General features: G+C 43.9%; 2 protein-coding genes across 11 annotated transcripts in view; one reads left to right on the top strand and one right to left on the bottom strand.

The window, feature by feature from the left end:
* Positions 1-27,520, bottom strand: part of LOC118225953 (tripartite motif-containing protein 16-like) — a 972,804-nt gene that overhangs the window by 576,858 nt on the left and 368,426 nt on the right. The window lies entirely within an intron of this gene.
* Positions 1,936-27,082, top strand: LOC118225988 (zinc finger protein 501-like). Of its 10 annotated transcripts, XR_004764933.1 has the most exons (4): positions 18,129-18,207; positions 19,432-19,833; positions 20,797-21,855; positions 26,387-27,082. XR_004764933.1 is itself a non-coding variant. In XM_035415182.1 (3 exons), exons 2-3 carry the CDS (start codon positions 3,389-3,391, stop codon positions 5,435-5,437), a joined length of 1,614 nt encoding a protein of 537 aa, XP_035271073.1. In that variant the 5' UTR covers positions 1,936-2,266; positions 3,200-3,388; the 3' UTR covers positions 5,438-6,531. The 10 variants fall into 10 exon arrangements, 9 of the variants coding, with proteins under 9 accessions (XP_035271073.1, XP_035271080.1, XP_035271078.1 ...); XM_035415182.1 differs by lacking the exons at positions 18,129-18,207; positions 19,432-19,833; positions 20,797-21,855; positions 26,387-27,082 and adding exons at positions 1,936-2,266; positions 3,200-3,761; positions 4,197-6,531; XM_035415189.1 differs by lacking the exons at positions 18,129-18,207; positions 20,797-21,855 and adding an exon at positions 13,316-13,606 and having other exon boundaries at positions 19,435-19,833; positions 25,289-27,082.

Genomic DNA, 27,520 nt, shown 5'->3' with positions numbered 1-27,520 from the left:
TTCTATAGCTACTCTGCTACACCAGGCTGGCCAGTGGAGGATGGACTCCTCCTCTATAGCCAGGTTCCTTTTGAGATTTCTTCCCATCAGGGAGTTTTATTCTGCCACTGTTTGGGTCATTCAGTGATATTCATCGTGTAGGGTTAAGGTTAAGGGTTAGGGCTAAAGAAAGAATCATCAATCCCCCTTCGTATGCGTGGAGGGAGATGTGGCAGTTCCGGGAGGGGGCTGCCATTTTCCGCATGGAGAGAGACAACTTTACCCTTCCCCCTCATGGTTTTTGGGCAAAAACAATAAACTAAAACAACAAACTAAAATACCAAAGATAAAAGAAAGCAAAACTGAGCAGCAGCTTTTCAGCTGACCAACTCCTCCAGCTTTTCAGTGGCAGGTGTTCTTTCTTTTTGTGCTCAGACAAACACACAAGCAAAGACTGCAAAATAAACTAAATAAATAAATGACCTTTAAGCACCCGGGCTGATTACCTAACTCAAACCAGGTGTGTGTGCTCTCTCCACTGGTATTTATGAGTAGATCCCTCTCTGCTCAGCCTAGCCTTTGTCTAGCACCACACCTGCTGCAGCTGTGGGCTGAACCAGGAAGTCTTATTCATTATTTATGTCCCTCAGTTTCACAGAAACAAAACTAAACTTTGTCAGTGTGAGCAGTAAAATGGCTGAAGGTGGAGGTTTACTGCATCAGGACCAGTACAGATGTGCGATCTGTCTGGATCTACTGAAGGATCCGGTGACTACTGCCCGTGGACACAGTTACTGTATGGGCTGTATTCAGGTCTACTGGGATCAGAATGAGCATACTGGCGTCTACAGGTATCCCCAGTGCACAGAGACCTTCACCCCAAGGCCTGATTTAAGAAAAAACACCATGTTGGCTGAAGTGGTGGAGAAACTGAAGAAGACAGGACTCCAAACTGCTCCTCCTGCTCACTGTTATGCTGGACCTGGAGACGGGGTGTGTGATTTCTGCACTGGGAGGAAGCGCAAAGCCGTCAAGTCCTGTCTGGTGTGTCTGGCCTCTTACTGTGACACTCACCTCCAGCCTCACTTTGAATCTCCTGCCTTTAAGAAGCCCAAACTGGTCAAAGCTCTATCCTGGGTTTTGGGTTTATGATGGATCCTCTGTGAAACTGTGTTATCTGGGATGAATAGAAGATAAATATGTCTGTACTGTAATGATCCAATGTATGTGAAGTAGGCTGTGAAGCATTTCTTACTAAACAATTAAAACACCAGCCATTACTACAAGCCATAACAGAACTCGGGTATAAGTGTCAACTTCTAGTTTTTATATTTGGAAGCATTGGCCATGTCCACAGGCTAGTGGTCAGAGGTCTTAGGATAATGGGGCTGGCAAAATGGTGAGCAAAGCGACTAGCAAAATATTATAGGCAGTCGTGGTATATGGATGGAGAAGATGTTTCTTGTCAGTGCAATTAACATGCAAATGTCTAACCTGCATTTTGTTTGCTTTATCCCTACTGGTACTCTTTCTGCTACTCAAGTGAAGGCCTTCAGACAGCAACTGAAATATATTTGGGCCGTTAGGATGTATTTTATAAAATGTGGACCTAAATAAAGAGTCAAAATCTGAGAGTGTGTGTCTCTCAAAAAATCAATGTCAGACCAGAGGGTTAATTTTCTTATCACCTTAAAATGTTATATTTTCCTGAAATAATAATAATATTTAAAAGGGAAGAGAGACCAATATTTCTTGGATCTTTCCTCGATCGTTCATTGTGCATGGGCCAGGAGGAGAGAGGTCCCTCCTCTCTTTCAACTACATATAACACATGTGGGCCTGTCTGTACTGTTAGTGGGCGTCTGAGTCCTGCACGTAGGTCGGGAATTCTGCATTTTCATCCCACTCAATAACTTTGACTGAACTCAGCTGCCGTATTTGCGAAAGAGGCAAGCGATTGGCTTGCGTAATCCTCACAGTCTATCGTCAAGAACATAGACATATGTGTATATATGTCTATGGTTAAGAACCCCCACTGAACTGTATAAGAACCGCTCACCCCGTCAGCGCAGAACAGCCATACGAGCGTGGGAATTGTACTTTCTCGGAGAGCGTCCGTGTGTTATAGTGCACCTCCGGGACAGATGGCGATAGAGGACTGTTTGTACTGGGGTATTTGTAGAGGCCTTCACTGTCAGCGAAAGCCTCGTTGTTTGTTTTAAGACACGAATTTGAGATCAGCCAGCGAGAAATGTTTGGCAGATGTGGATCATGATAACTTGCAATGGTGAGTAAATGACTTTCTCAGTAGCGAACAAGTAATTTTGCAGATTGCCATCTAGCTTGCCCAACTAACGACGCCGCGAAGCTGTTTATTCGCCAAACAGTAGGATTTCCATGCTTCCATCTTAGCTAGCTTTCTATTCTAGTGTTTACACGTCAAGCAGAAGAGACGGCAATACGCTATGAAAGAACCGAATAAACACAGACATCAGCTCTGATAAATGGAAGGATGTCTGTTAAATAGCCAAGCAACTTGTTTAGATGGAAAAACAAGCGGAGAAACGTTTGGAATCGAATTTGTCATTGTGGATTTTACAAGATGATTCCATGTTACTGCTGTTCTCGTACAAGTTAGTAGGCTTGGCGTATATTTTAGATTAAGCAATGAGGCTACATTAGCAAAACAAAAGTTGACACATTGCGTTGAAAATGTGTGTCCTATTTGTGCACATGGTGGCGATAAAGTCTCTGTTGGGGTTATGCGTTCGCTGGTGTAAAGCGCTGTGATTACAGTCCAGTGAACGGTCGCTGCGTACGTTTTCTGTGCACCAGAACTGCAAACTTATGCCGAGGAAGCAGTGTTGGTTTGGAACGGAAATCTCTGGAAGTGATTTTTCAAAATAAAAATCAAGACAATATTATAATGAAAATGCGAAAGTGACTAGACTAATTACAATGCACTAGCGCCGCTCAAAGCAGTATGGTCGCGACTGCCTACGATGTAGGTTTTACATACGCTTATTTTTGTAGGCCTAACATTTGTTACCAAGGCGTATTGAATAGCTTAATGAGTTCGTTAAATCTGTCGCTCTAACACATCCTAAAATAGATTTAACAGCTAGTTTGCTTTCGAGCTGGGTCATAAAATTTGGTTTCGCATAATGTCCGCCTTTGGCTTGGATATTCATGTAAATGTACCTGTCTTCTCTCCATATAGATATTTCTATCCTCAGTCTTCAGAAACCCCTCTCTCCATGACCGACTGTCTCCTCTCACCCTTCCTTCCCTTTATAAGATTAGTTGATTCCAGAGCTCACAAAATAAACTATCCAACCTGAATCTGTGCTTCACTCTTAAGAGCTTTAAGCCCCGCCTCTTCAGGTGAAGACTCAAGACAGAGCCTGTGATGGACAGCACAGATGACACAGGGCTGGAGTTCAGATCCACTCTGATTAAAAGTGAAGACATAGAGGAGGGTATAGAGAGAAAGAATGGATATGGGATGAGCAGGGAGGAAGAACTCATTCTCTCCAACATAAAGGAAGAGGAGGAGGAAGGTTGGCAGAGGCAGAGTGGGGAGGTGAAGAGGGAGGCTGGTGTGAAAGATGAAGAGGGGGATGAAATGGAACAAACCTCTAAAACTGGCAGAGGGCTGACAAAAAGGACATCAAACTGCAAGCAACAGGAAGAGGAGGGCTCATCATGTTTGGTCACTTCCTGTCTGCTCAAGCAGCCTAGAGTGCCCTCCCTTGGATCTCCTGTTATCTCCTTCAGTAAAGGTAATGTAGCTGAAGAATCACTTCCTGTTTTATTCTTTGTTGGATTTTTTTATTGTAATATTGTGTCCAATCAGTAAACTACTGCGAATGTGTGTATTATCATTGGTATATGATATATGTATCAACATTGGTATATGATGCATGTATTATCATTGGTGTATGATCTGCGTATTATGATTGGTATATGATAAATGTCTTATCATTGGTATATTATACATGTATTATCATTAGTATATGCTGTATGTATTATCAGTAATTTCCATAAGCACAGAATTGTACTGCTTTTCCTGTTCTTTTAATGGCACCTCTGGTATGTCATGTAAAAAGAAAAACTTTTTTTTCGACTTCAATGTTTCTAACTTTATTACCTTTGAAATCCATTGAAAATGTCACTATATTAAAAATCTGTTTATATCTGGTCTTTGCTACCTACAGGAGAGTCTGAGGTGTTTGCCTGCTCCCAGTGCCCATTCATTCACATGGAAGAAGTGAAGCTTCACCAGCACATTGAGAAGGTTCACCCAGAGGAGCACAGCAGGATTCTGAGGTCTGGAGGAAACGGAGCAGAGGACCCACTGCCTCCCAGCAGCACACATGAGCACCCCACACCCCCTAAAACACTCCCCACCCCGACACAGTCCCACACAGGCACTCCAGGGGCCCACACCTGCTCCCACTGTGGGAAGAGCTTCAGATCTAAATCACGTCTGACGACACACGAGCGGATTCATACAGGAGAGCGCCCGTACCACTGCTCCCAGTGTGGGAAGGGTTTCAGATCTGTATCGCACGTGAGAGTTCATGAGCGAATTCATACACCAGAACTCCCGTACAACTGCTCTCAGTGTGGGAAGAGCTTCAGGTTCAAATCGCGCTTGACGGTACACCAGCATATCCACACAGGAGAGTGCCCGTACCACTGCTCCACGTGTGAGAAGAGTTTCGAAACAAAGTCACGTCTGACCACGCACGAGCGAACCCATTCATTGGTGGAGAACCCATACCACTGCCCTCAGTGTAGCAAGAGCTTCAGGTTTTTATCACACCTGAGAGAACATGTGAGGATCCACACCGGAGAGCGCCCGTACCGCTGCTCTGAGTGTGGGAAGACCTTCACCCACTCCAATGCTTTTAACAGACACAAGCGGATTCATACAGGGGAGCGCCCCTACCACTGCTCCCAGTGTGGGGAGAGCTTCACTCATTCAGGGAGTCTGACAGAGCATATGCGTCGTCATACGGGAGAGCGACCATTCCACTGCTCCCTGTGTGGACAAACCTTTAGTCATTCCAGCAGTCTGAAGTCACACGAGCGTCGTCATACGGGAGAGCGCCCGTACCACTGCACCCAGTGTGAACAGACCTTCAATCATGCCAGCAGTCTGAAGTCACACCAGCGTCGCCATACGGGAGAGCGCCCATACCAGTGCACCCAGTGTGAGAAGAGCTTCAGGTTTGCATCGGACCTGACAGTACACCAGCGAATTCATACAGGAGAGCGTCCGTACCAGTGCTCCCAGTGTGGGGAGACCTTCAGCCATTCCAGCAGTCTGTCATCACACCAGCGTCGTCATACAGGAGAGCGCCCGTACCACTGCTCCAAATGCGAGAAGACCTTCAGATTTGCGTCAAACCTAACAGCTCACCAGCACATTCATACAGGGGAGCACCCATAACTCTGTGCCCAGTGTGGGAAGAGCTTCACATGTAAATCAAACATGAATGTACACCAGAACACCCTTACAGGAGAGTGCACTAAGTGTTAACAGAGCTTCACTGAATAAAGTAGTCAGACATCACACTGACAAATTCCAAAAGTGGAGAGCGTGTATGTGGATTTAAAAACATTTCAGAACTTCTGGTCCATCCCCAGAAAACTCTGGAGAGACTAATGTGAGATTCTGACGTGCCCATTGTTTGAGTTAAGGTTGTATCTGGTCTTTTTTTAATTACATTTTTAGTATTCAGTGAAAAAGGAAACGTATTAAGTACAAAGATGTTAAGTACGCTTGGAGACAAATGAACTTGGTCCTTGACTCTTTTTACAAAGTCTGACTCTAAAGCACTTTGATATCCATGAAAGGAACTTCACAGATGTTATTTATTTTGTTGACCACTGTGAATTTGGTGGGATTAGACACATGCATTCACTATCATTCACTATTTGTACAATGGTGTTAATTTCTCTGGGGACTGAAGTAATTTCAGTATGAAAGTTTAGTGATTAAAGATGGGGAGGAAGAAAACTTCTGTGGCTCACAAGAGCATGAAATATTCAGTTGGTGTCAGTTGTCCATTTGAATAAAATGCTGTAATGGTTGGTGATGTCTGGGGCTGGAGGGTTATTGCATTTGGTCCGCTGAATTGTCTCAGCTGTATGACGTGGCTTTCCTCCATTTTAAGGACTCAAGGACCTCTGAACTGTTTGTCCGTGTTTATGGAGATTATACAGTATTTCTACATGTTATGATCTGTTGATATGGCTGGATATTATTTAAATTCAAGTTTTAAGCCCTCTGCTTGAGTGGAGAAGGGCAGCACCACACCTCGGATTTATTCTAGAACATTCCGTGTACATACCGAGTTCTGGAAGTTCCAAGGCAACATGCTAGTCCCACACTGGTCTGTTGGTGTGGAAAATTCAGATGGTCAGATTAAAACGGTGAGCGCTTATGTTGTAAAACTTAAAAATTCACTGTTGGGAGTGATTTTGATTTGAGCTTGTTAAAGACTGAAGTGCAAATATAATTATAATTTGTTTTTGATGAAATATGTACTGTTGCATATTCTCTTACCTATGTATGCAGTCGTCTAAAGTGCTCAGTAGGTTCCCTTGTGTGTGCAGTAAAGTTGTGTATCTGCACTGGTCTTACTGGTTAAGAGTATAGAGTGGTACTCTTTCTCACTGGCCCAGGGGTTTAGTGTAATTCTGTTATACGAGTTAAATTCACAAGCAGTGTATCTGGGGCTTTCACTGTACACCTCCAGTAGTTCCCCTAATAGAGTTTGAACAGAGGGAGAGAGATCAAGTACAACAAAACTTTAAAAAACAAAAAACTGACAGAGGGCTGAAAAAAATTCCCTGGCAAGCAACAGGAGGGTGGCCATTTCTGGTAGCTTCCTGTCAACTCAAACGGCCTGGAGCAGTGGCTCTCACACTCAGTCCTGGGGGACCACTGTGTACGCTGGTTTTCAACCTCAACTGCAATCCCAGAATTTTAACAAGCTGTTAATTTTTCTTAATTAGATGCTTTACACGTTTTAGAGACTGGGGTCCCCAGTCTTAATCTACTAATAAACCACACAAGTCTTTGCTAAGCACCTTGATTAGTAGAATCGGGTGTGTGTACCCACGCTGGCCCTTTATGGATAAGACTGGGGACCACTGGCCTAGAGTATGATCATCTCCAGGAAAGGAAATGCAGATGTGTTCTCTTGGAGCGTTGTTGATATAGTATCTAAATTGTGTCGCTAATGATCCTACAGGAATTATCAGTGAGGCAGAAATATGTTTCACTCTGTGACAAAATCAGAGAAGGTTAACGTATCAAAAATGGAAGCATTTGTTTATATTATCCAACCATTACGGTACCTTGGCTAGGCTCTTATTGTTGCTGCCTTTTTTTTTCAGTGTTCGGATTTGTCTGATTTTCCAAGTGTACATGTTCTGCTGTAGTAATAGCGCAGTCTACATTAAACGATTTGATAAAGTTAGTCATCATTTCGGATGTATAAGTTAGTTAATTCCATGCTTGAGCGATATTTCTCCCAAGTGCAGTCGAAGCGAGTGAGCGTAATTCGCTCCGGAGCGGTAGATGGCGATAGAGGGGAATGGGACGGGGACTGGTGTGTCTGTAGATGCTTTCGCTGCCAGTTACTGTTTGATCCTCGTCATTTATTTTCAGACTGGGCAGCTGAGATCAGGTTGCGGAAATTCGGAAAGTGGTTTAGGCAGTTTTACAGTGATGCGCTGCACAATCAGTATATGTACACAATACAAAAACTCCTGCTTCACGAATACCCACTGCTAAAGTGCCGAGCGCCGACATTACACCATTAATAAACCAAGAAGCCGACGTTTACTTGGTAAGTGCCCATTTAACCTACCCAAAGCTATTGTCGTTTAGAATTAACTTTGTAATATTTAGTCTATTTCTAGCCTAATTATTGTGGCTTTTTCCGTGTCACGTGGTTTCCCATGTACTCAGTTGGCCCAGGTTTACTGTCTCAAGTACGCTTTTGTGTGGCTGTCGAGCCAGCAGCTAAAACGGAAACTGATTAAAGCGACATGGCACAAGAACCCGTGTTATCATGAATATTGGCACGACTAGGGGGTGTTGTTCGCGTCGTGTCGGCAAGCCCCTAAACGTTAACCATCCCAATATTCATGATATTCCACCGGTTTGAGTGCCATATGTCGCTTCATGTCTGTCTGGTAATTACTCGCCAAAGACGGACAACACAACTTTAAAAGCTATATTTTAAACAGCCTGCGGTGTGTCATCTCACTATTTTAATTTACCAAGCAACAATTTGTTGTTTGGACTTACCGTACTTTAACTGGCAACATAGTCTACAAACTAGCTAACGTTAGTTAATTCTCTAATCAGTTTAACGCTGACGAATCAACGTTTAGCAAAGCTAAAAGGTGAAAACATGGCACACTAGAATACAAAAACGAAAACAAAAAGTCTAACTAGCTGCATGAACAATTTAAAATACAAACTATCGACTATAGGCTACCTTGTATAGATTATTTTGGACCCTGCTACTCGTTGTGGAGTTACTTAAGTCTTCATGCGTTTCGCTGGTCAAGTAGGCTACTGGTCGTTAAGCTTTTCAGTTTTCCGGAACTTTGCACTTGCTGTTCAGGCAAATTAATCAGTTGACGTTACTACATTTTAAATAGATTTATAAAACGGGTAGGACAAATCTCGCAATCTGATTGGTTAATAGCCATGTAATACTACTAACCGGTGTACCACGGCTGTGTAGTCTGGTGCGTCTTTGCAGTCCTGTTTAAATTATTGGTACGCTACTAGGCAGTCTTTCAAGTCAAAATTTAAATAAAAAAAACCGTTACATCTAACGATCCTCAGTCACGAAATGGGAACATTTGAAAGTATCTGATGTGGATCAATGCGAATATACGTCAAAAAGGCGTTAACTAGCTTGGTAGAACAAAAGAGATTGACACTATTTGCAGGCAGCCGGGCGGGAACTACCTTATTTGAGATTATTCTTGTAATCAAATTAATAAAATAAAATATGTTCTGTTGTGATTGTATCAAAGCTAATGGGGTCGCGGTCCTCTGGTGTCGGGCCGAACGACACCCCTTAGCAGCGATGTAGATCTAATGACAATATGCCACTGCCGTCATGCACTATTCTTTAAATAATTTGCAATGAAACTAAGAGGATGATTTAACATTGTAGTGTCACAAAATTTGCATATGATAGTGGAAACATTTATGAATGAAAGCATGGGGTAGCCGTGGTCAGATTTGTTTGTGTTAAACATTGGCTAATGGGTCTCATATAGATCACTTCTAAGGTCTGGTTTCATGGAATATGTCAACATATTAGAGAAGATCCATACTCAGTTTTTTTTGTTTTTTTTTTGTTTTTTTTTGAAGATGAGGCTAAAGATTAAAATACTGTATTTCAGTACATAATCTTTATCTTTGAAAGTCTTGTGCTGGTGGCAGTCTTGTATACCTGTCCCTGAAGCTGTAACACAAGCTAATTGGAGGGGAACTACAAATCAAAGCCTCTGTTTTCTGGTAGGCTAATAAGGTATTTTCTGTAAATAGTTTTATGTATAGTTTAACCTTGCTATGTGAGACAGTCGGGAATCACTTCTTGCATTTAAAGTCTTTGTGAAGTGTTCATTAAAGTACTTAATGCAAATAATAAGGATTCCATTTTAATGTAAAGGGGTTTGTTTCAGTTAACTCTCTTCTCTCCTCAGAGATGACCATGACCAACTGTCTCCTCGCCATCCTTTCCCCCCTTTAGACAGTTGGTGGATTCCACAGAGCTCACTGAAGAAAATATCCAATCAGAATAAGTGTATCATTCTAGGAGCTTCAAGCCCCGCCTCTTCAGGTGAAGACATGAAGACAGAGCCTGCAATGGACAGCACAGATTACACAGAGGTGGAGTTTAGATCCAGTTTGATTAAAAGCGAAGAAGTAGAGGAGAGTATAGAGAGGAAGAATGGATATGGGATGAGCAGGGAGGAAGAACTCATTCTCTCCAACATAAAGGAAGAGGAGGAGGAGGAAGGTGGGGAGAGGCAGAGTGGGGAGGTGAAGAGGGAGGATGATGTGAAAGATGAAGAGGTTGAAAGAAATGACTGGAACCCAGCATTTGAGGGGGGTGAACAGAGGGAGGGAGATTGGATGGACCAAACCCCCCAAATGGACAGAATATCAGATTTGAAGCAGGAAGAGGAGAGCTTGCCATCCCCCATCACTTCCTGTTTACTTGAGCCATCTAGACTGCCCACCCCTGCATCTCCTGTCAACTCCCCCAGGGCAGGAAATACAGGTGGAAAATATATGTATTTATAAGCTTATCTATACGTAATGTTTTGTAAATGTAATAGGAACTAAGGCAAAACCTTTGTATGTTCAGCTATAGTTGTAGTTGCATCAGATTCCTCATGTAGTCTGATATAGTCATAGTCAGGTTTGAAAAGGGGTAAGCTTGAGGGCGTCTGATTAACCAGCAGGGGTCACTAGTGTGCGATGAGATGGTGGGGGCCTGTTCCTGCTGTAGAACAGGGGTGGCACAGGATGGTCCTGCCAGCAGTGTCCCTTCATTAATTCCCTGTGGCCTCTCACTTGTTCTGTTGGGGAATAGAGCTGGCAAGGCTAGTGTTTTTTTTTTTCTTTGCTTGCTAGCTCAGTTGAGTTAAGGATACCCCCATCAACCACAAAGCTCCTAACCAAAAGTAACCATCACAGTACCAATCTTATTGTTATGAGTTTGATTCAGTGCAGAACAATGTCCTGAACAAGTAGACTGAGCAGCTGGAAAGTGCTTTTTGTTTTGGTTGATGGCGAGGCTGGTGATGGCAGAAAGAAGTTCAACTAAACTGGTGGCAGATGGGAGATGCACTGTGATCAGTGTTCATGTCTTGATTTGGAATAGTACTGTCCAACTGAATTTAAATTAAAACTGGCTGCTTTAGCTGTAGTTGTGAAATTGTATAACTGGTACAGGCCTACTAGTACCTTCAGCTTCAGCTGCTTTTGGTTTCCATTTGTATATTTTCTCCATTTTCACTTGTATTATAAAAATGTCCATATCAAGAAACATACTGTCTTCTCTTCCTACAGGGCAATCTGAGGCGTTTGCCTGCTCCCAGTGTGGGAAGAGCTTCAAGTCTCCGTCTTATTTGAGGGTACACAAGCGAACTCATACAGGGGAGCGCCCATACCACTGCTCCCAATGTGAGAAGAGCTTCAGGTGTAAATCCTACCTGACGGTTCACCAGCGAACTCATACAGGGGAGCGTCCGTACCACTGCTCCCAGTGTGAGAAGAGCTTCAGGTGTAAATCCTACCTGACTGTTCACCAGCGAACTCATACAGGGGAGCGCCCATACCACTGCTCCCAATGTGGGAAGAATTTCATATGTCCTTTACAGCTGATGTGTCATAAGCGAATTCATACTGGAGAGCGCCCCTACCACTGCTCCCAGTGTGGGGAGAGCTTCACACAGTCAAGCAGTCTGACAGAGCACATGCGTCGTCATACGGGAGAGCGCCCGTACCACTGCTCCCAGTGTGGACAAACCTTTAGTCATTCCAGCAGTCTCAGGTCACATGAGCGTCGTCATACGGGAGAGCGCCCGTACCACTGCACCCAGTGCGAACAGACCTTCAATCATCCCAGCAGTTTGAAGTCACATCAGCGTCGTCATACGGGAGAGCGCCCATACCAGTGCACCCAGTGTGAGAAGAGCTTCAGGTTTGCATCGGACCTGACAGTACACCAGCGAATTCATACAGGAGAGCGTCCGTACCAGTGCTCCCAGTGTGGGGAGACCTTCAGCCATTCCAGCAGTCTGTCATCACACCAGCGTCGTCATACGGGAGTGCGCCCGTACCACTGCTCCCTCTGTGAGAAGACCTTCAGATATGCGTCAAACTTAAGAGTACACCAGCGAATTCATACAGGAGAGCAGCCATAACACTTTGCCCAGTGTGGGAAGAGCTTCACATGTAAATAAAACGTGAATGCACACCAGAATATCCTTGCAGGAGAGTGCACTAAGCGTTAAGAGAGCTTCTGTGAATAAAGTAATCGGACATTACGCCAAAAAATTAAAGTGGAGAACATGTAGTTGGCTAAAAATGTGGGAAGTTTGAGAACTGCAGTACAGCTGGTACATCTCCAGAAAACTCACACTGGAGAGAGACCAAAGCAATAGTCTGTCTCTCTGCGGTAATCAGTGGCCATTGTTCTTTCCGGCCTTTTTGTTTTTAATTACACTTTTAATATACAGGGAAAAAAAAGCATTCAGTGAAAAAGGAAAAGTATTAAGTGCACAGATGTTGAGTACACTTGAAGACAAATGAACTTGGTCCTTGACTCATTTCACAAACAGTCTGACTCTAAAGCACTTCGATATCCATGAAAGGAACTTCACAGATGTTAATTATTTCATTGACCACCGTGAATTTGGTTGAATTACAAACATGCACATCTGTCATTCACTATTTGTACGACGGTGTTGATTTATTTGGTGAATGAAATCATTTCAATATGAAAGTTTAGTGACTAAAGATGGGGAGGAAGAAAACTCCCATGACACACAAGAACATGAAATAAATTGTTGTCGTGTTTGGAGACATTAGGGGTTGGAGGGGTTATGTATTTGGTCCACTGTGTGTGTGTGTGTGTGTGTGTTGTAGAAACAGATTATGTCTCAACTGTATGACATGGCTGCATTTTAAGGACACAAGGACCATAAATGAACCATGTATCAGTATTTATATAGAGAGATATTTATACATCGATTCATGTGGCTGGATACGTTTCTGTTGAAAGTCAAGTTAAATCCTTTGCTTGAGTGGACAAGGGCTGTGCCACACCTGGGATGTATTCTAGAACATTCTAGTACACACCCGGTTCTGAAACTTAAAAGGCAACGTGCTTTTGACTTTGACGTAGTATCACACTGCTCTATTGGTATGGAACGCTCATTATCTTGGCATATTAAGACGGTCAGTGCTTGTGAACCTTGAAAATTTACCGTTGGGTTTGATTTTGATTTGAGCTTGTAAAGACGTAATTAAAACATGTATGTTTGTATTGATTAAATATGTACTGTTGCGTATTTGTTCTGCCTTGCCCATGTATGCGGTTGTTAAGAGTGTCCATCAGAATCCCTTGTGTATGCAGTGAACTTCAATATCTGCGCCGGTCCTGCTTGTTAAGAATACAGAGAGGGGTTTTTTCTCATTAGAACAGTGGTTTAGTGGAACTCAGTGTTAAATTAGCTAAATTCACAGGTTCCCAAATTCGTAATCTCACTGCCTGCCTGCCTCTGGGCACCCCTTGTAGATTTGCTCAAAAAGGGGTTTCCGTTAACTTTCTCTTTTGTCCTCACGCTATGACCGACACTCTCCTCTCATTCCTGGCAGGTAGATGGCGATACAGGGAAATCGGATGGGACTTGTGTTGCTGTAGTTGCCTTCGCTGTCATAGATCCTCGTCGTCGTTTATTTTCAAACAGCTTTCTTTGGGAATTAAGTGTTTAGCTTGCTAAAGTACAAAGCACATATAGACCTATTCGACTATTTAATGACGAAGAAGCCTACGTTTACTAGGTAAGTGTCCATTTAGCCAAGCCCATGTTATTATTTTGAATGGACTAATGTTTTCATTTTTAGCGTGAGCTTTTACTGGAAGCATTTTCCGTGTCACACAGTTTGCCCTTCTAAATAGTGGTTTTAATGCACCGATTTTCTAGCTCATTTGCGTAGTTTTGAGGGTGATCTAACCAGCAACTGATGGGACACTGATTTTTAATCAGGTCTACACGTTTTCAAATAAAGTAGCTCCCAATTAAGTAGAGTCGTGCTACAAGTTGGAAATACGCCTTGGTCAGGGGACAGTGCCTTAGCGTATTGTAATAATGACAGTTTAATTAAACTTGCGAAGACTTTACTGATTAAAACGGTGGTATTCAAACTCGTTCCTGGCGACCCTCTGTATGCTGATTTTCTTTCCTTTGCGTAAACTCACAAGATGGTTGACCTTTTATTCCTAGACCATCGCAACAGATGAAGCTCCTTGTAGCTCCTGCTACCCGTCAGTGCTCTGCTTAAACAACATTTTCACCAATGTATATGCCAGCCCCATTTGCCAACGACTGTACTACCTGTAACAGGGGTTATCTTTTCAAAATATAAAGACCTGACACGAAGTTCGCTCTCTGCAGTCACCAGATTCTCAGTTCTATCTAAATACAGTGAGTGGTCTCCGGGGTCATTTGGATTCCATCTTGATCAATTATTTGGCTTTCCCTGACTGCATTTAGAACAGATTCACACTCAACGTCTTTACTCAGAGAATCAACTGTTTCCGTATACTGTCTTCATCGATGAAAGTCTCTCCCAAAAGAAGCGACTTCGTAGGCTAATCGGCTCCATTCATTTCAGTTTGCCCCCATGCATTTACTTTGTTGGATTTCTTTTTTATGTTTATAAATCACATCTATATCATAAATGAGCAACACTGCATTGTTCTGTGCGGTCTACCAGAGGCAAATGGGGACCATTAAGCACACTTACATACTGTTAATATCTTGAGCATTTGGCATAAATCTTAGTATTTATTCCTTTATAATCAGTGTCCTAGGTATATATTAAACCAAAGGTAACGGTTTCACAGGTGCTAATAAGTTAACAGAACACAAGCGTTAAAGTCAATGCAAATATTAGTTTTCTTTTAAAATATAAACCGGTCTCTTAACACCCCCCCCCCCCCCCCCCCCCCCCCCCAGTCTTCACTCCTTGATCGTCTCCTCTACCTCCTTTCCTCCATTTAGAAGATTTGTGGATTCCACAGAGCCCACTGAAGCAAATACCCAATCATAATCTGCTTCACTCTAAGATGGACAGCACAGATTACACAGGGATGGAGCTGAGATCCACTTCAATTAAAAGTGAAGAGACAGAGGAGAGTATAGAGAGGAAGAATGGATATGGGATGAGCAGGGAGGAAGAACTCATTCTCTCCAACATAAAGGAAGAGAAGGAGGAGGAAGGTGGGGAGAGGAACATTGAAGTGAAGAGGGAGGATGGTGTGAAAGATGAAGAAGTTGAGGCTTTTGAATGGGAACAAGGAGAAAAGAGGGATGAACAGAGGGAAGGAGATGAAACAACAGAGACCATGGATCTGGATCATGAAAGTGGATGTCCGGTCATCTCCGTCCAAAAAGGAAATCCAGGTAAAGATTTCCTGTTTCAGCACTGTTGATCTAATGTAATGTCTCGTTGGTGAACTAGAATGCTTTTATACGGTATCAATGGAACTGGAGTTTGGTTGCTAGCTTTGCCACAGTCGGTTTGTGTTTTGATATCACAGTTTTACCAAATTAGCCATCCGGCTGTAATGTTTTCCATTCAGTTAAGGAGGTCCATGCGGGTATTGCAAGTTCATGTGCTTTATTCAATTGACAAAGAAAAAATTAAAAAGGAATAGGGAATTGTTAGCTTAACTGGGTAAAAATGAAACCACATTGTAGTCGATCCTTCTGTTTTTGGTGTATTTTGGTGGCTCTGGGCTAGTGGGTTAGCTAGCATTAAGAGTAAATACCCCTGGAATCATTTGTTTCATTTTAAATGGATGCTTATGTCACTATAAAATCATGGCATATATTTAGTTTTGTAGAGCAGCTGTTGCAGAAATGAAACTTCTGCTTGTTTTAATATAAATATTTAAAGCATTTTAGCATGGGTTCAACATGTCAAACACTTCCCAAAATTTTGCATGGGACATTTATATTTCAGTACTCCTTATTTATGAGCGTAATGTACAATAATAAAAATATATTGAGAATGCATGTAGACGCTCAGTGATATAAAACCATGCCCTCTGCTGTGGAGTCAAAGCCATTGTTACTGTCCTCCTCAGAAATATTCACTCAGACTAGTGGTTTCCTCCAAGGCATCCATGTGCGGAAACTTCTGTTTAGACATAGTCATAGGCATCTCAGAATAAAATTTTGTTGCAGTGCCAACCTTTTTAGGTATAAATTCATGACGTTCTCAGTGTGTGTAATGAAAAGTTAGGGTTTGTTTAGGCAGGAGAAACAATGCATGTCCTTTTATGCAAGTTTAACACCATAGACACTGTTAGAATGATATTGCATCCCATTAGTCATTGTTGTTTTCGGTTCACATTGCAGCATTTCCCATCTTTTTCTCCTACAGGAGAGTCTGAGGTGTTTGCCTGCTCCCAGTGCCCATTCATTCACATGGAAGAAGCGAAGCTTCACCAGCACATTGAGAAGGTTCACCCAGAGGAGCACAGCAGGATTCTGAGGTCTGGAGGAAACGGAGCAGAGGACCCACTGCCTCCCAGCAGCACACATGAGCACCCCACACCCCCTAAAACACTCCCCACCTCGACACAGTCCCACACAGGCACTCCCGGGGCACACACCTGCTCCCACTGTGGGAAGAGCTTCAGATCTAAATCACGTCTGACGACACACGAGCGGATTCATACAGGAGAGCGCCCGTACCACTGCTCCCAGTGTGGGAAGGGTTTCAGAGCTGTATCGCACGTGAGAGTTCATGAGCGAGTTCATACACCAGAACTCCCAAACAACTGCTCTCAGTGTGGGAAGAGCTTTTCATCTAAATCAAGCCTGAGGACGCATGAGCGAATTCATACTGGTGAACGGCCGTATCAGTGCTCCCAGTGTGGAAAGAGCTTCAATTCTCTGTCTTACTTCACTGTACACAAGCGAACTCATTCAGGAGAGCGTCCATTCCACTGCTCCCAGTGCGGGAAGCGCTTCAGTGAGTCATGTGGTCTTACCGCACACCAGCGAATTCATTCGGGAGAGCGCCCGTACCTCTGCTCGGAGTGTGGGGAGAGCTTCAAAAGTTCATCACACTTGAAACTGCACCAGCGAAACCATACAGGCGAGCGCCCGTACCACTGCTCCCAGTGTGGGAAGAGCTTCAAGAGTTCATCGCACTTGACACTGCACCTGCGAACCCATACAGGGGAGCGTCCGTTCCACTGCTCCCAGTGCGAGAAGAGCTTTAAATGTAGTTCTCACCTTGCGGAACACCAGCAGACCCACACGGGGGAACGACCGCACCTCTGTTCCCAGTGTGGGAAGAGCTTCAGGTGCAAGTCGTACCTGACAGTACACCAGCGGGTTCATACAGGGAAGCGCCCGCACCACTGCTCCCAGTGTGGGAGGAGCTTCAGATTGGCCAAGCATCTCAGAATGCACCAGAGGATACACACGGGAGATCACCCGTTCCACTGCTTCCAGTGTGGCCAGGGCTTCAAAGAGGCTCCAGCTCTGATTGAGCACCAGCAGAACTGTACAGAAATGTTCCCGCTGTGTTAGAGTGGAAAGAGCTTCACTCAGTCCAGCCAGCTGACGACCCATCAGTGATATTGTATAGGAGAGCTCAGTCACACAGCTGATGACCCATCAGTGATATTGTATAGGAGAGCTCAGTCACACAGCTGATGACCCATCAGTGATATTGCATAGGAGAGCTCAGTCACTGATCTGTTGGTGCGGAACGTTCATTATCTTGGCATATTAACACGGTCAGTGCTTGTTGTGAACCTTGGAAATTTACCGTTGGGTTTGATTTTCATTTGAGCCTGTAAAGACCGGAATTAAAACATGCATGTTTGTATTGATTAAATATGTACTGTTGCGTATTTGTTCTGCCTTGCTCGTGTGTGCGGTTAAGAGTGTCCATCAGAATCCCTTGTGTATGCAGTGAACTTCAATATCTGCGCCGGTCCTGCTGGTTAAGAATACAGAGAGGGGTTGTTTCTCATTAGAACAGTGGTTTAGTGGAACTCAGTGTTAAATTAGTTAAATTCACAGGTTCCCAAATTCGTATTCTCACTGCCTGCCTGCCTCCGGGCACCCCTTTTAGATTTGCACAAAAAGATATTTCCGTTAACTTTCTCTTTTGTACTCGCGCTATGACCGACAGTTTCCTCTCATTCCTGGCAGGTAGGTGGCGATACAGGGAAATCGGATGGGACTTGTGTTGCTGTAGTTGCCTTCGCTATCATAGATCCTCGTCGTCGTTTATTTTCAAACAGCTTTCTTTGGGAATTAAGTGTTTGTAAAAAAAGTGTTTAGCTTGCTAAAGTACAAAGCACATATAGACCTATTCGACTATTTAATGACGAATAAGCCTACGTTTACTAGGTAAGTGTCCATTTAGCCAAGCCCAAGTTATTATTTTGAATGGACTAATGTTTTCGTTTTTTGCGTGAGCTTTTACCGGAAGCTTTTTCCGTGTCTCACAGTTTGCCCTTCTAAATAGTGCTTTTAATGCACCGATTTTCTAGCTCATATGCGTAGTTTTGAGGGTTATCTAACCAGCAACTGATGGGACACCGATTTTTAATCAGGTCTACACGTTTTCAAATAAAGTAGCTCCCAATTTAGTAGAGTCGTGCTACAAGTTGGAAATACGCCTTGGTCAGGGGACAGTGCCTTAGCGTATTGTAATAATGACAGTTTAATTAAACTTGCGAAGACTTTACTGATTAAAACGGTGGTATTCAAACTCGTTCCTGGCGACGCTCTGTATGCTGGTTTTCTTTCCTTTGCGTAAACTCACAAGATGGTTGACCTTTTATTCCTAGACCATCGCAACAGATGAAGCTCCATGTAGCTCCTGCTACCCGTCAGTACTCTGCTTAAACAACATTTTCACCAATGTATATGCCAGCCCCATTTGCCAGTCAGACCCACGACTGTACTACCTGTAACAGGGGTTATCTATTCAAAATATAAAGACCTGACACGAAGTTCGCTCTCTGCAGTCACCAGATTCTCAGTTCTATCTAAATACAGTGAGTGGTCTCCGGGGTCATTTGGATTCCATCTTGTGATCAATTATTTGGCTTTCCCTGACTGCATTTAGAACAGATTCACACTCAACGTCTTTACTCAGAGAATCAACTGTTTCCGTATACTGTCTTCATCGATGAAAGTCTCTCCCAAAAGAAGCGACTTCGTAGGCTACTCGGCTCCATTCATTTCAGTTTGCCCCCATGCATTTACTTTGTTGGATTTCTTTTTTATGTTTATAAATCACATCTATATCATAAATGAGCAACACTGCATTGTTCTGTGCGGTCTACCAGAGGCAATTGGGGACCATTAAGCACACTTACATACTGTTAATATCTTGAGCATTTGGCATAAATCTTAGTATTTATTCCTTTATAATCAGTGTCCTGGGTATATATTAAAACAAAGTTAACGGTTTCACAGGTGCTAATAAGTTAACAGAACACAAGCGTTAAAGTCAATGCAAATATTAGTTTTCTTTTAAAATATAAATCGGTCTCTTAACATCCCCCCCCACCGAGAAAGTCTTCACTCCTTGATCGTCTCCTCTACCTCCTTTCCTCCTTTTAGAAGATTGGTGGATTCCACAGAGCCCACTGAAGAAAATATCCAATCATAATCTGCTTCACTCTAAAATGGACAGCACAGATTACACAGGGATGGAGCTGAGATCCACTTCAATTAAAAGTGAAGAGACAGAGGAGAGTATAGAGAGGAAGAATGGATATGGGATGAGCAGGGAGGAAGAACTCATTCTCTACAACATAAAGGAAGAGAAGAAGGAGGAAGGTGGGGAGAGGAAGATTGAGGTGAAGAGGGAGGATGGTGTGAAAGATGAAGAAGTTGAGGCTTTTGACTGGAAACAAGGAGAAAATAAGGATGAACAGAGGGAAGGGGATGAAATAACACAGACCATGGATCTGGATCATGGAAGTGGATGTCCGGTCATCTCCGTCCAAAAAGGAAATCCAGGTAAAGATTTCCTGTTTCAGCACTGTTGATCTAATGTAATGTCTCGTTGGTGAACTAGTATGCTTTTATACGGTATCAATGGAACTGGAGTTTGGTTGCTAGCTTTGCCACAGTCGGTTTGTGTTTTGATATCACAGTTTTACCAAATTAGCCATCCGGCTGTAATGTTTTCCATTCAGTTAAGGAGGTCCATGCGGGTATTGCAAGTTCATGTGCTTTATTCAATTGGCAAAGAAAAAATTAAAAAGGAATAGGGAATTGTTAGCTTAACTGGGTAAAAATGAAACCACATTGTAGTCGATCCTTCTGTTTTTGGTATATTTTGGTGGCTCTGGGCTAGTGGGTTAGCTAGCACTAAGAGTAAATACCCCTGGTTTCATTTTAAATGGATGCTTATGTCACTGTAAAATCATGGCGTATATTTAGTTTTGTAGAGCAGCTGTTGAAAAAATGAAACTTCTGCTTGTTTTAATCTAAATATTTAAGGCATTTTAGCATGGGCTCAACATGTCAAACACTTCCCAAAATTTTGCATGGGACATTTATTATTCAGTACTCCTTATTTATGAGTGTAATGCACAATAATAAAAATATATTGAGAATGCATGTAGATGCTCAGTGATATAAAACCATGCCCTCTGCTGTGGAGTCAAAGCCATTGTTACTGTCCTCCTCCGAAATATTCACTCAGACTAGTGGTTTCCTCCAAGGCATCCATGTGCGGAACTTTCTGTTTAGACATAGTCATAGGCATCTCAGAATTAAATTTTGTTGCAGTGCCAACCTTTTTAGGTATAAATTCATGACGTTCTCAGTGTGTGTAATGAAAAGTTAAGGTTTGTTTAGGCAGGAGAAACAATGCATGTCCTTTTATGCAAGTTTAACAACCTAGACGCTGTTAGAATGATATTGCATCCCATTAGTTGTAGTTGTCGCAGCATTTCCCATCTTTTTCTCCTACAGGAAAGTCTGAGGTGTTTTCCTGCTCCCAGTGCCCATTCATTCACATGGAAGAAGCAAAGATTCACCAGCACATTGAGAAGGTTCACCCAGAGGAGCACAGCAGGATTCTGAGGTCTGGAGGAAACGGAGCAGAGGACCCACTGCCTCCCAGCAGCACACATGAGCACCCCACACCCCCTAAAACACTCCCCACCCCGACACAGTCCCACACAGGCACTCCAGGGGCCCACACCTGCTCCCACTGTGGAAAGACCTTCAGATATAAATCACGTCTGACGACACACGAGCGAAACCATACAGGAGAGCGCCCGTACCACTGCTCCCAGTGTGGGAAGAGCTTCAAGAGTTCATCGCACTTGACAACGCACCTGCGATCCCATATAATGGAGCGTCCGTTCCACTGCTCCCTGTGCGAGAAGAGCTTTAAATGTAGTTCTCACCTTGCGGAACACCAGCAGACCCACAGGGGGGAACGACCGCACCTCTGTTCCCGGTGTGGGAAGAGCTTCAGGTACAAGTCGGGCCTCGCGGTGCACCAGCGGGTTCATACAGGGAAGCGCCCGTACCACTGCTCCGAGTGTTTAAGGAGCTTTAAATGTAGTTCTGAGCTGAAGGATCACCACCGGACCCACGGCGGGGAACGACCGCACCTCTGTTCCCAGTGTGGGAAGAGCTTCAGGTGCAAGTCGTACCTGGCGGTACACCAGCGGGTTCATACGGGGGAGCGCCCGTACCCATGCCCGCAGTGTGGGAGGAGCTTCATATGTCTTGGGCAGCTGACGCGTCATCAGCAGTCTCACCGGGCCGCGCACCCGTACCACTGCTCAGCCTGCGGAAAGACCTTCAGATTGGCCAAGCATCTCAGAATGCACCAGAGGATACACACGGGAGATCACCCGTTCCACTGCTTCCAGTGTGGCCAGGGCTTCAAAGAGGCTTCAGCTCTGATTGGGCACCAGCAGAACTGTACAGAAATGTTCCCGCTGTGTTAGAGTGGAAAGAGCTTCACTCAGTCCAGCCAGCTGACGACCCATCAGTGACATTGCATAGGAGAGCTCAGTGTGATATTGCATAGGAGAGCTCAGTCCAGCCAGCTGACGACCCCTCAGTGATATTGCATAAGAGAGCTCAGTCACACAGCTGATGACCCCTCAGTAATATTGCATAGGAGAGCAAAGTCATACAGTGATACTGTATTTGAAAGCTACATCATACTTCAGTGATATTGCATAGGAGCGTTGCACATCAAGGCTTGGATGTGCACACTACATTGCAACAATGTATTGCTACAGTTAATCTGAAAACACTGTGCCTGTATGATTCTAATAAAATCATGTTTTGATTGCTGTGTGAACACGAGATTGGGTTGCTGCTTGGATTACTGGACAGCAGTGCAGAGACATAGCACAGTCACGTGGGAAGTGCTGTTTGCACTGTACAGAGTACAGCAGTTGTGACATTGGATGGGACATATGTGGGTTCTGGCTCCCGTAGGGGTGCAGGGTAACGAGTGAGCGTATAGGTCTGCTGTGTGGTGAAATGTTCAAGGAAATGGGCTTGTATCTGAAAGGTTGCAGGTTTCATTCCCAACCAGGGCTGCAGTTGTACCCTTTACACAAGGTACGAGAGAAGTGTGTGGGTAAAAGCCTCCCAGTTTTGAAGGGCAGTTTAAATCGGTCTGTGACGGGGATTGTTATGTGAAACTCCACTTTCTCCATAATGAAATTTGCCTTTAATCCGGAAAGCCGTACGGTTTGTGTTCTGTGTTACGGCAGATGCGCTTGGCCTGGTGTCAAACATTGTGCCGTTCACCACTTCTCAGAGAAACGGTGTTATAAGGCCTGGGAAATGAAAAATGAGGTTTATGCTCACTGTTATGTAAGCCTGCATACTACCAGGTTTTGCAACATCCACCCATCTATACCTGCTTGTTCCTGGTCAGGGTCCCTAGAAGTGCTGGATACACGTCTTGCCACGTGCATCTCTTTGGACTATGGGAGGACATGCAGAAAGGTCCCGGTCAGGATTCAAACCCAAGGCCTTCCTGCTGTGGGGCAGAAAGTGCTGCCAACTGATGGATTTAGGTTTTATAAGTAAAGAAATACATATACAGGCATATATGATTACAGTCGTTTATTACTTTATAAGGTCATTATTAGTGATGGTCGTGAGTTAAATTTTTATTAAACTTCATTATAATTTATTGTTATATTTTGCGACTGGGGTGTGGCCTCAGGATCGCACTCCAGCCCAGTTGATGGCGGTAATGCGCCATAATGTTCGTTGTCAACCGCCAATAAAAACAAAGAAAAGAAACGGAGGAAGTAAGGGAAGAATCAATCGGCATTATGATAGCTGTTTTCAGTTGGACAGAATCACTGAATGAATTCGTTTCTAGCTCACTAAGGGAGATGCAAATCTAACTAAACTAGTCAGTGAACTGCCAGCCGATGGTGTGAACCTCTTTTTTCGTTTTCAGAGCTTCGTGATGTTAGCCCACAGAGCTGACCAGCAGGCTGCACGTTTGTGTTTGGCTACCTTGTTTTGTTTTTAACCAAAACAATCGGAAACCACTTAGCTCGTCACACGCTCCTCGGATCCTAATCTTTAGCTTTCCGGGGGAAGGTATTGCAATATAGCTCGCTGTATATTGAGTTAATGACGGTTACATTTAAATATAATTGAGACGGTACGTTGCACAGTGCCTGTTAAGGATCGATATTGGCCTGATAAACTGAAAAGTTGTTAGCGCTACCAAGTTAGCGAACAAAAAGCCATAATCGTTCGTGCATGAAGTAATGTTATTGTCCTTGTTGAAATAAGTCTTCTTGACGTTTTTTCAAGTTAGCACTTTCCACGGCGTATCTTGGCAGCAAAAAAAATCGCAGCAGAGAACAATTTTTTTTCAGAACTCTTTTTAAAATCACCATTGTTTGTTCTCCTTCCATTATAATGTTGTAGAGCATTTTGACTCCGGGATAGACTAGGCATTCATTATATGACGTGTGTGCTTGGAAAGTAAACGTGCATAACCAGCAAAAATAGAGTAGTCATCCCTGTGCATTGGCATGGAAATGTGTGCATTGGAAAGATCACGTTAGCTAAAACTGCTGGGTGTCCTATGGACTATCTGATTTAAACGTTAGACTGTGATGACATCTTTAAACTGAACAATTGAATTATTTTATTGTTCATTTTTTCTCAGCCATTTATACAGTCAAGAGTAAGATGATTACGTACTCAAATCAATGCCCAATTTAAACATTAAGTTGACTTCAGAACCCACTATTGTTAATATTTTCAGTACTGCTGTTTAAGTGAACCCCTTTAACGAATTAAATTCACATGCAGAGGTCTCTGTCACCACTGTATTTACACATGCTAGTAGGTCTGGCCTGTTTCTGTTCCATTTATCTTCTCAAACTCCATGACAGACTGCTTTCCATCACTCCATTGAGAAGATTGGTGGATTCCACAGAGCTCACTAAAGATAATATCCAACCAGAATCAGTGCTTCGCTCTTAAGCCCCGCCTCTTCAGGTGAAGACATGAAGACAGAACCTGCGATGGAAAGCACAGATTACCTGGGGGTGGAGTCGAGATCCAGTTTAATTAAAAGTGAAGACGTAGAGGAGAGTATAGAAGAGAAGAATGGATATGGGATGAACAGGGAAGAACTCATTCTCTCCAACATAAAGGAAGAGGAGGAGGAAGGTGGGGAGAGGCAGAGTGGGGAGGTGAAGAGGGAGGCTGGTGTGAAAGATGAAGAGGGGGATGAAATGGAACAAACCTCTAAAACCGGCAGAGGGCTGAAAAAAAGGACATCAAACTGCAAGCAACAGGAAGAGGGGGGCTCATCATGTTTGGTCACTTCCTGTCTGCTCAAGCAGCCTAGAGTGCCCTCCCCTGGATCTCCCGTTATCTCCTTCAGTAAAGGTAATGTAGCTGAAGAATCACTTCCTGTTTTATTCTTTGTTGGATTTTTTGTTGTAATATTGTGTCCAATCAGTAAACTACTGCGGATGTGTGTATTATCATTGGTATATGATATATGTATCAACATTGGTATATGATGCATGTATTATCATTGGTGTATGATATGCATATTATGATTGGTATATGATAAATGTATTATCATTGGTATATGATATATGTATCATTGGTATATGATGCATGTATTATCATTGGTGTATGATCTGCGTATTATGATTGGTATATGATAAATGTCTTATCATTGGTATATGATGCATATATTATCATTGGTATATTATACATGTATTATCATTAGTATATGCTGTATGTATTATCAGTAACTTCCATAAGCACAGAATTGTACTGCTTTTCCTGTTCTTTTAATGGCACCTCTGGTATGTCATGTAAAAAGAAAAACTTTTTTTTCGACTTCAATGTTTTTAACTTTATTACCTTTGAAATCCATTGAAAATGTCACTATATTAAAAATCTGTTTATATCTGGTCTTTGCTACCTACAGGAGAGTCTGAGGTGTTTTCCTGCTCCCAGTGCCCATTCATTCACATGGAAGAAGCGAAGCTTCACCAGCACATTGAGAAGGTTCACCCAGAGGAGCACAGCAGCATTCTGAGGTCTGGAGGAAACGGAGCAGAGGACCCACTGCCTCCCAGCAGCACACATGAGCACCCCACACCCCCTAAAACACTCCCCACCCCGACACAGTCCCACACTGGCACTCCAGGGGCCCACACCTGCCCTCTATGTGGAAGAAGCTTCAAATCTGCATCAAACCTGGCAACACACCAGAAAATCCACACGGGGGAGCGCCTGCACCAGTGCGCCCAGTGCGGGAAGAGCTTCACCTGTAAGTCACACCTAACCATACACCAGCGCAGCCACACGGGGGAGCGCCCGTACCAGTGCTCCCAGTGCGGGAAGAGCTTCAAGTCCACCACGCAGTTCAAACATCATCAGCGAACTCACACGGGAGAGCGCCCGTTCCAGTGCCCCACGTGCGGGGACCGCTTCACTCAGCCGAGCAGCCTGCGGACGCACCGGCGGACTCACGCCGCCGAGTGCCTGTACCACTGCGCCCAGTGTGGGCGGAGCTTCCGGCACGCCGGCAGCCTGGCGGTGCACCGGCGCGTGCACACGGGCGAACGGCCCTACCGCTGCTCCCGGTGCGGGAAGAGCTACAGCCAGCTGATCAGCCTGACCGTGCACCGGCGGACCCACGCCGGGGAGCTCCCGCACCCCTGCGTCCGGTGCGGGACGGGTTTCGAGTCTGCGGCGAAACTGGCGAGGCACCAGGAGGCTCACGCCGGGGAGCGCCCGTACCCCTGCTCCCGCTGCCAGAAGAGCTTCAGGTGCGCGCACGTCCTGAAGGCGCACCTGAGGATCCACACGGGCGAGCGGCCGTTCCACTGCTCCCACTGCGGGAAGAGCTACAGGTGTGCGGCGTACCTGAGGGTCCACCTGAGGGTCCACACCGGCGCTTTCCCCTTCCACTGCTTCGGGTGTGGGCAGGGCTTCAGGGAGTCACAGGTGCTGATCGAGCACCAGCAGAACTGTACAAAGTAATCCCCCCGGGACCAAGAGTGGAAAGAGCTTCACTCAGGTCCAGCCAGCTGATGAGCCATCATTAATCATGATTTTTGGTGGCTATTTTTGTTAAAACACATCGTTTTTCATTTAAATCCAACATTCATGTTTTTTATTTATTTTTTTTTTTTTTAGATCTGAATGTTCATCAAAACCTTTTTCCTTTTTCCAAGGCATGCGATATTAATTTTATGAATGTGATGTGAACCCTACTGTATGTAGGAATACCAAATCATGACTTTGATTTTGACCCCCCAATTATAAGGATACACAGTCAGCATAACTGATTAATCTATAAATTGTGAGAATACATATCGCAGGCGATTGTACTGGAAGTTTCTAGGCCCGGTTTGAAGCCTGAGCTAAATTTGATCGATTGGGCTTTTGGCAAGCAAGGCTGTTCTACGTGTCAGAATCACCCAATTTTCTCCAGGGGTTGTGTATCCCAGCATGCATTGGGCAAAAGGCAGGAATATAGTACCTGAACTGGTTGCCAGTACACCGCAGGGCACACACCATTCACTCACACCTATGGCCAATTTAGACTCTTCAGTTAACCTGACCTGCATGCCTTTGGACTGTGGGAAGAAACCTGCAGAAGCCCACACAGACACAAGGAGAACATACAAACTCCAGGCTGGGATTTGAACCCAGGACCTTTTTACTATGAAGCAACAGTTTTTTAATTTGGGCAGTTTAAAAAAAAAAAAAACTGCTATCTCAATGTGTGTTGTGCCAATCTTTTGATTGAGTCTCTTTATTACGATTGTAATTTTTACTTTTAGTTTATTTTACTTATTTCTTATGTACCTTATGATGTGTGCTTGAAGGGTGCTATATAAAGTTTAGTATTATTATTATGATTAGTATTATTATTATTTTTTATTAACTAATCCACTTAAATGCCTGTTTTGGAGCACAGTAACTGTAGCAGTATCAAAAGTGACATGCAGTGGGGTACTTTCATTTCTGCTGCCTACTGAATGAAAGCGGAAACTGAAACTTTCCGTTTCCACTGAACTGCGTTCGTGACAAACAGGTAAATCCGCACGTTTGACATATTTTTTTTTTTTTTGGAACAACGGCTGCCATTGGTGGTTCTGGTCTGACTCATACTGCAGACAAATGGAGCTATATAAGTCCCAGCGCC

Source organism: Anguilla anguilla, chromosome 4 (genome assembly GCF_013347855.1).
Source record: "Anguilla anguilla isolate fAngAng1 chromosome 4, fAngAng1.pri, whole genome shotgun sequence".
Lineage (NCBI taxonomy): Eukaryota > Metazoa > Chordata > Actinopteri > Anguilliformes > Anguillidae > Anguilla > Anguilla anguilla.
Note: the sequence above shows the minus strand (reverse complement) of the source record. Positions and strands in the feature narration are given on the sequence as shown.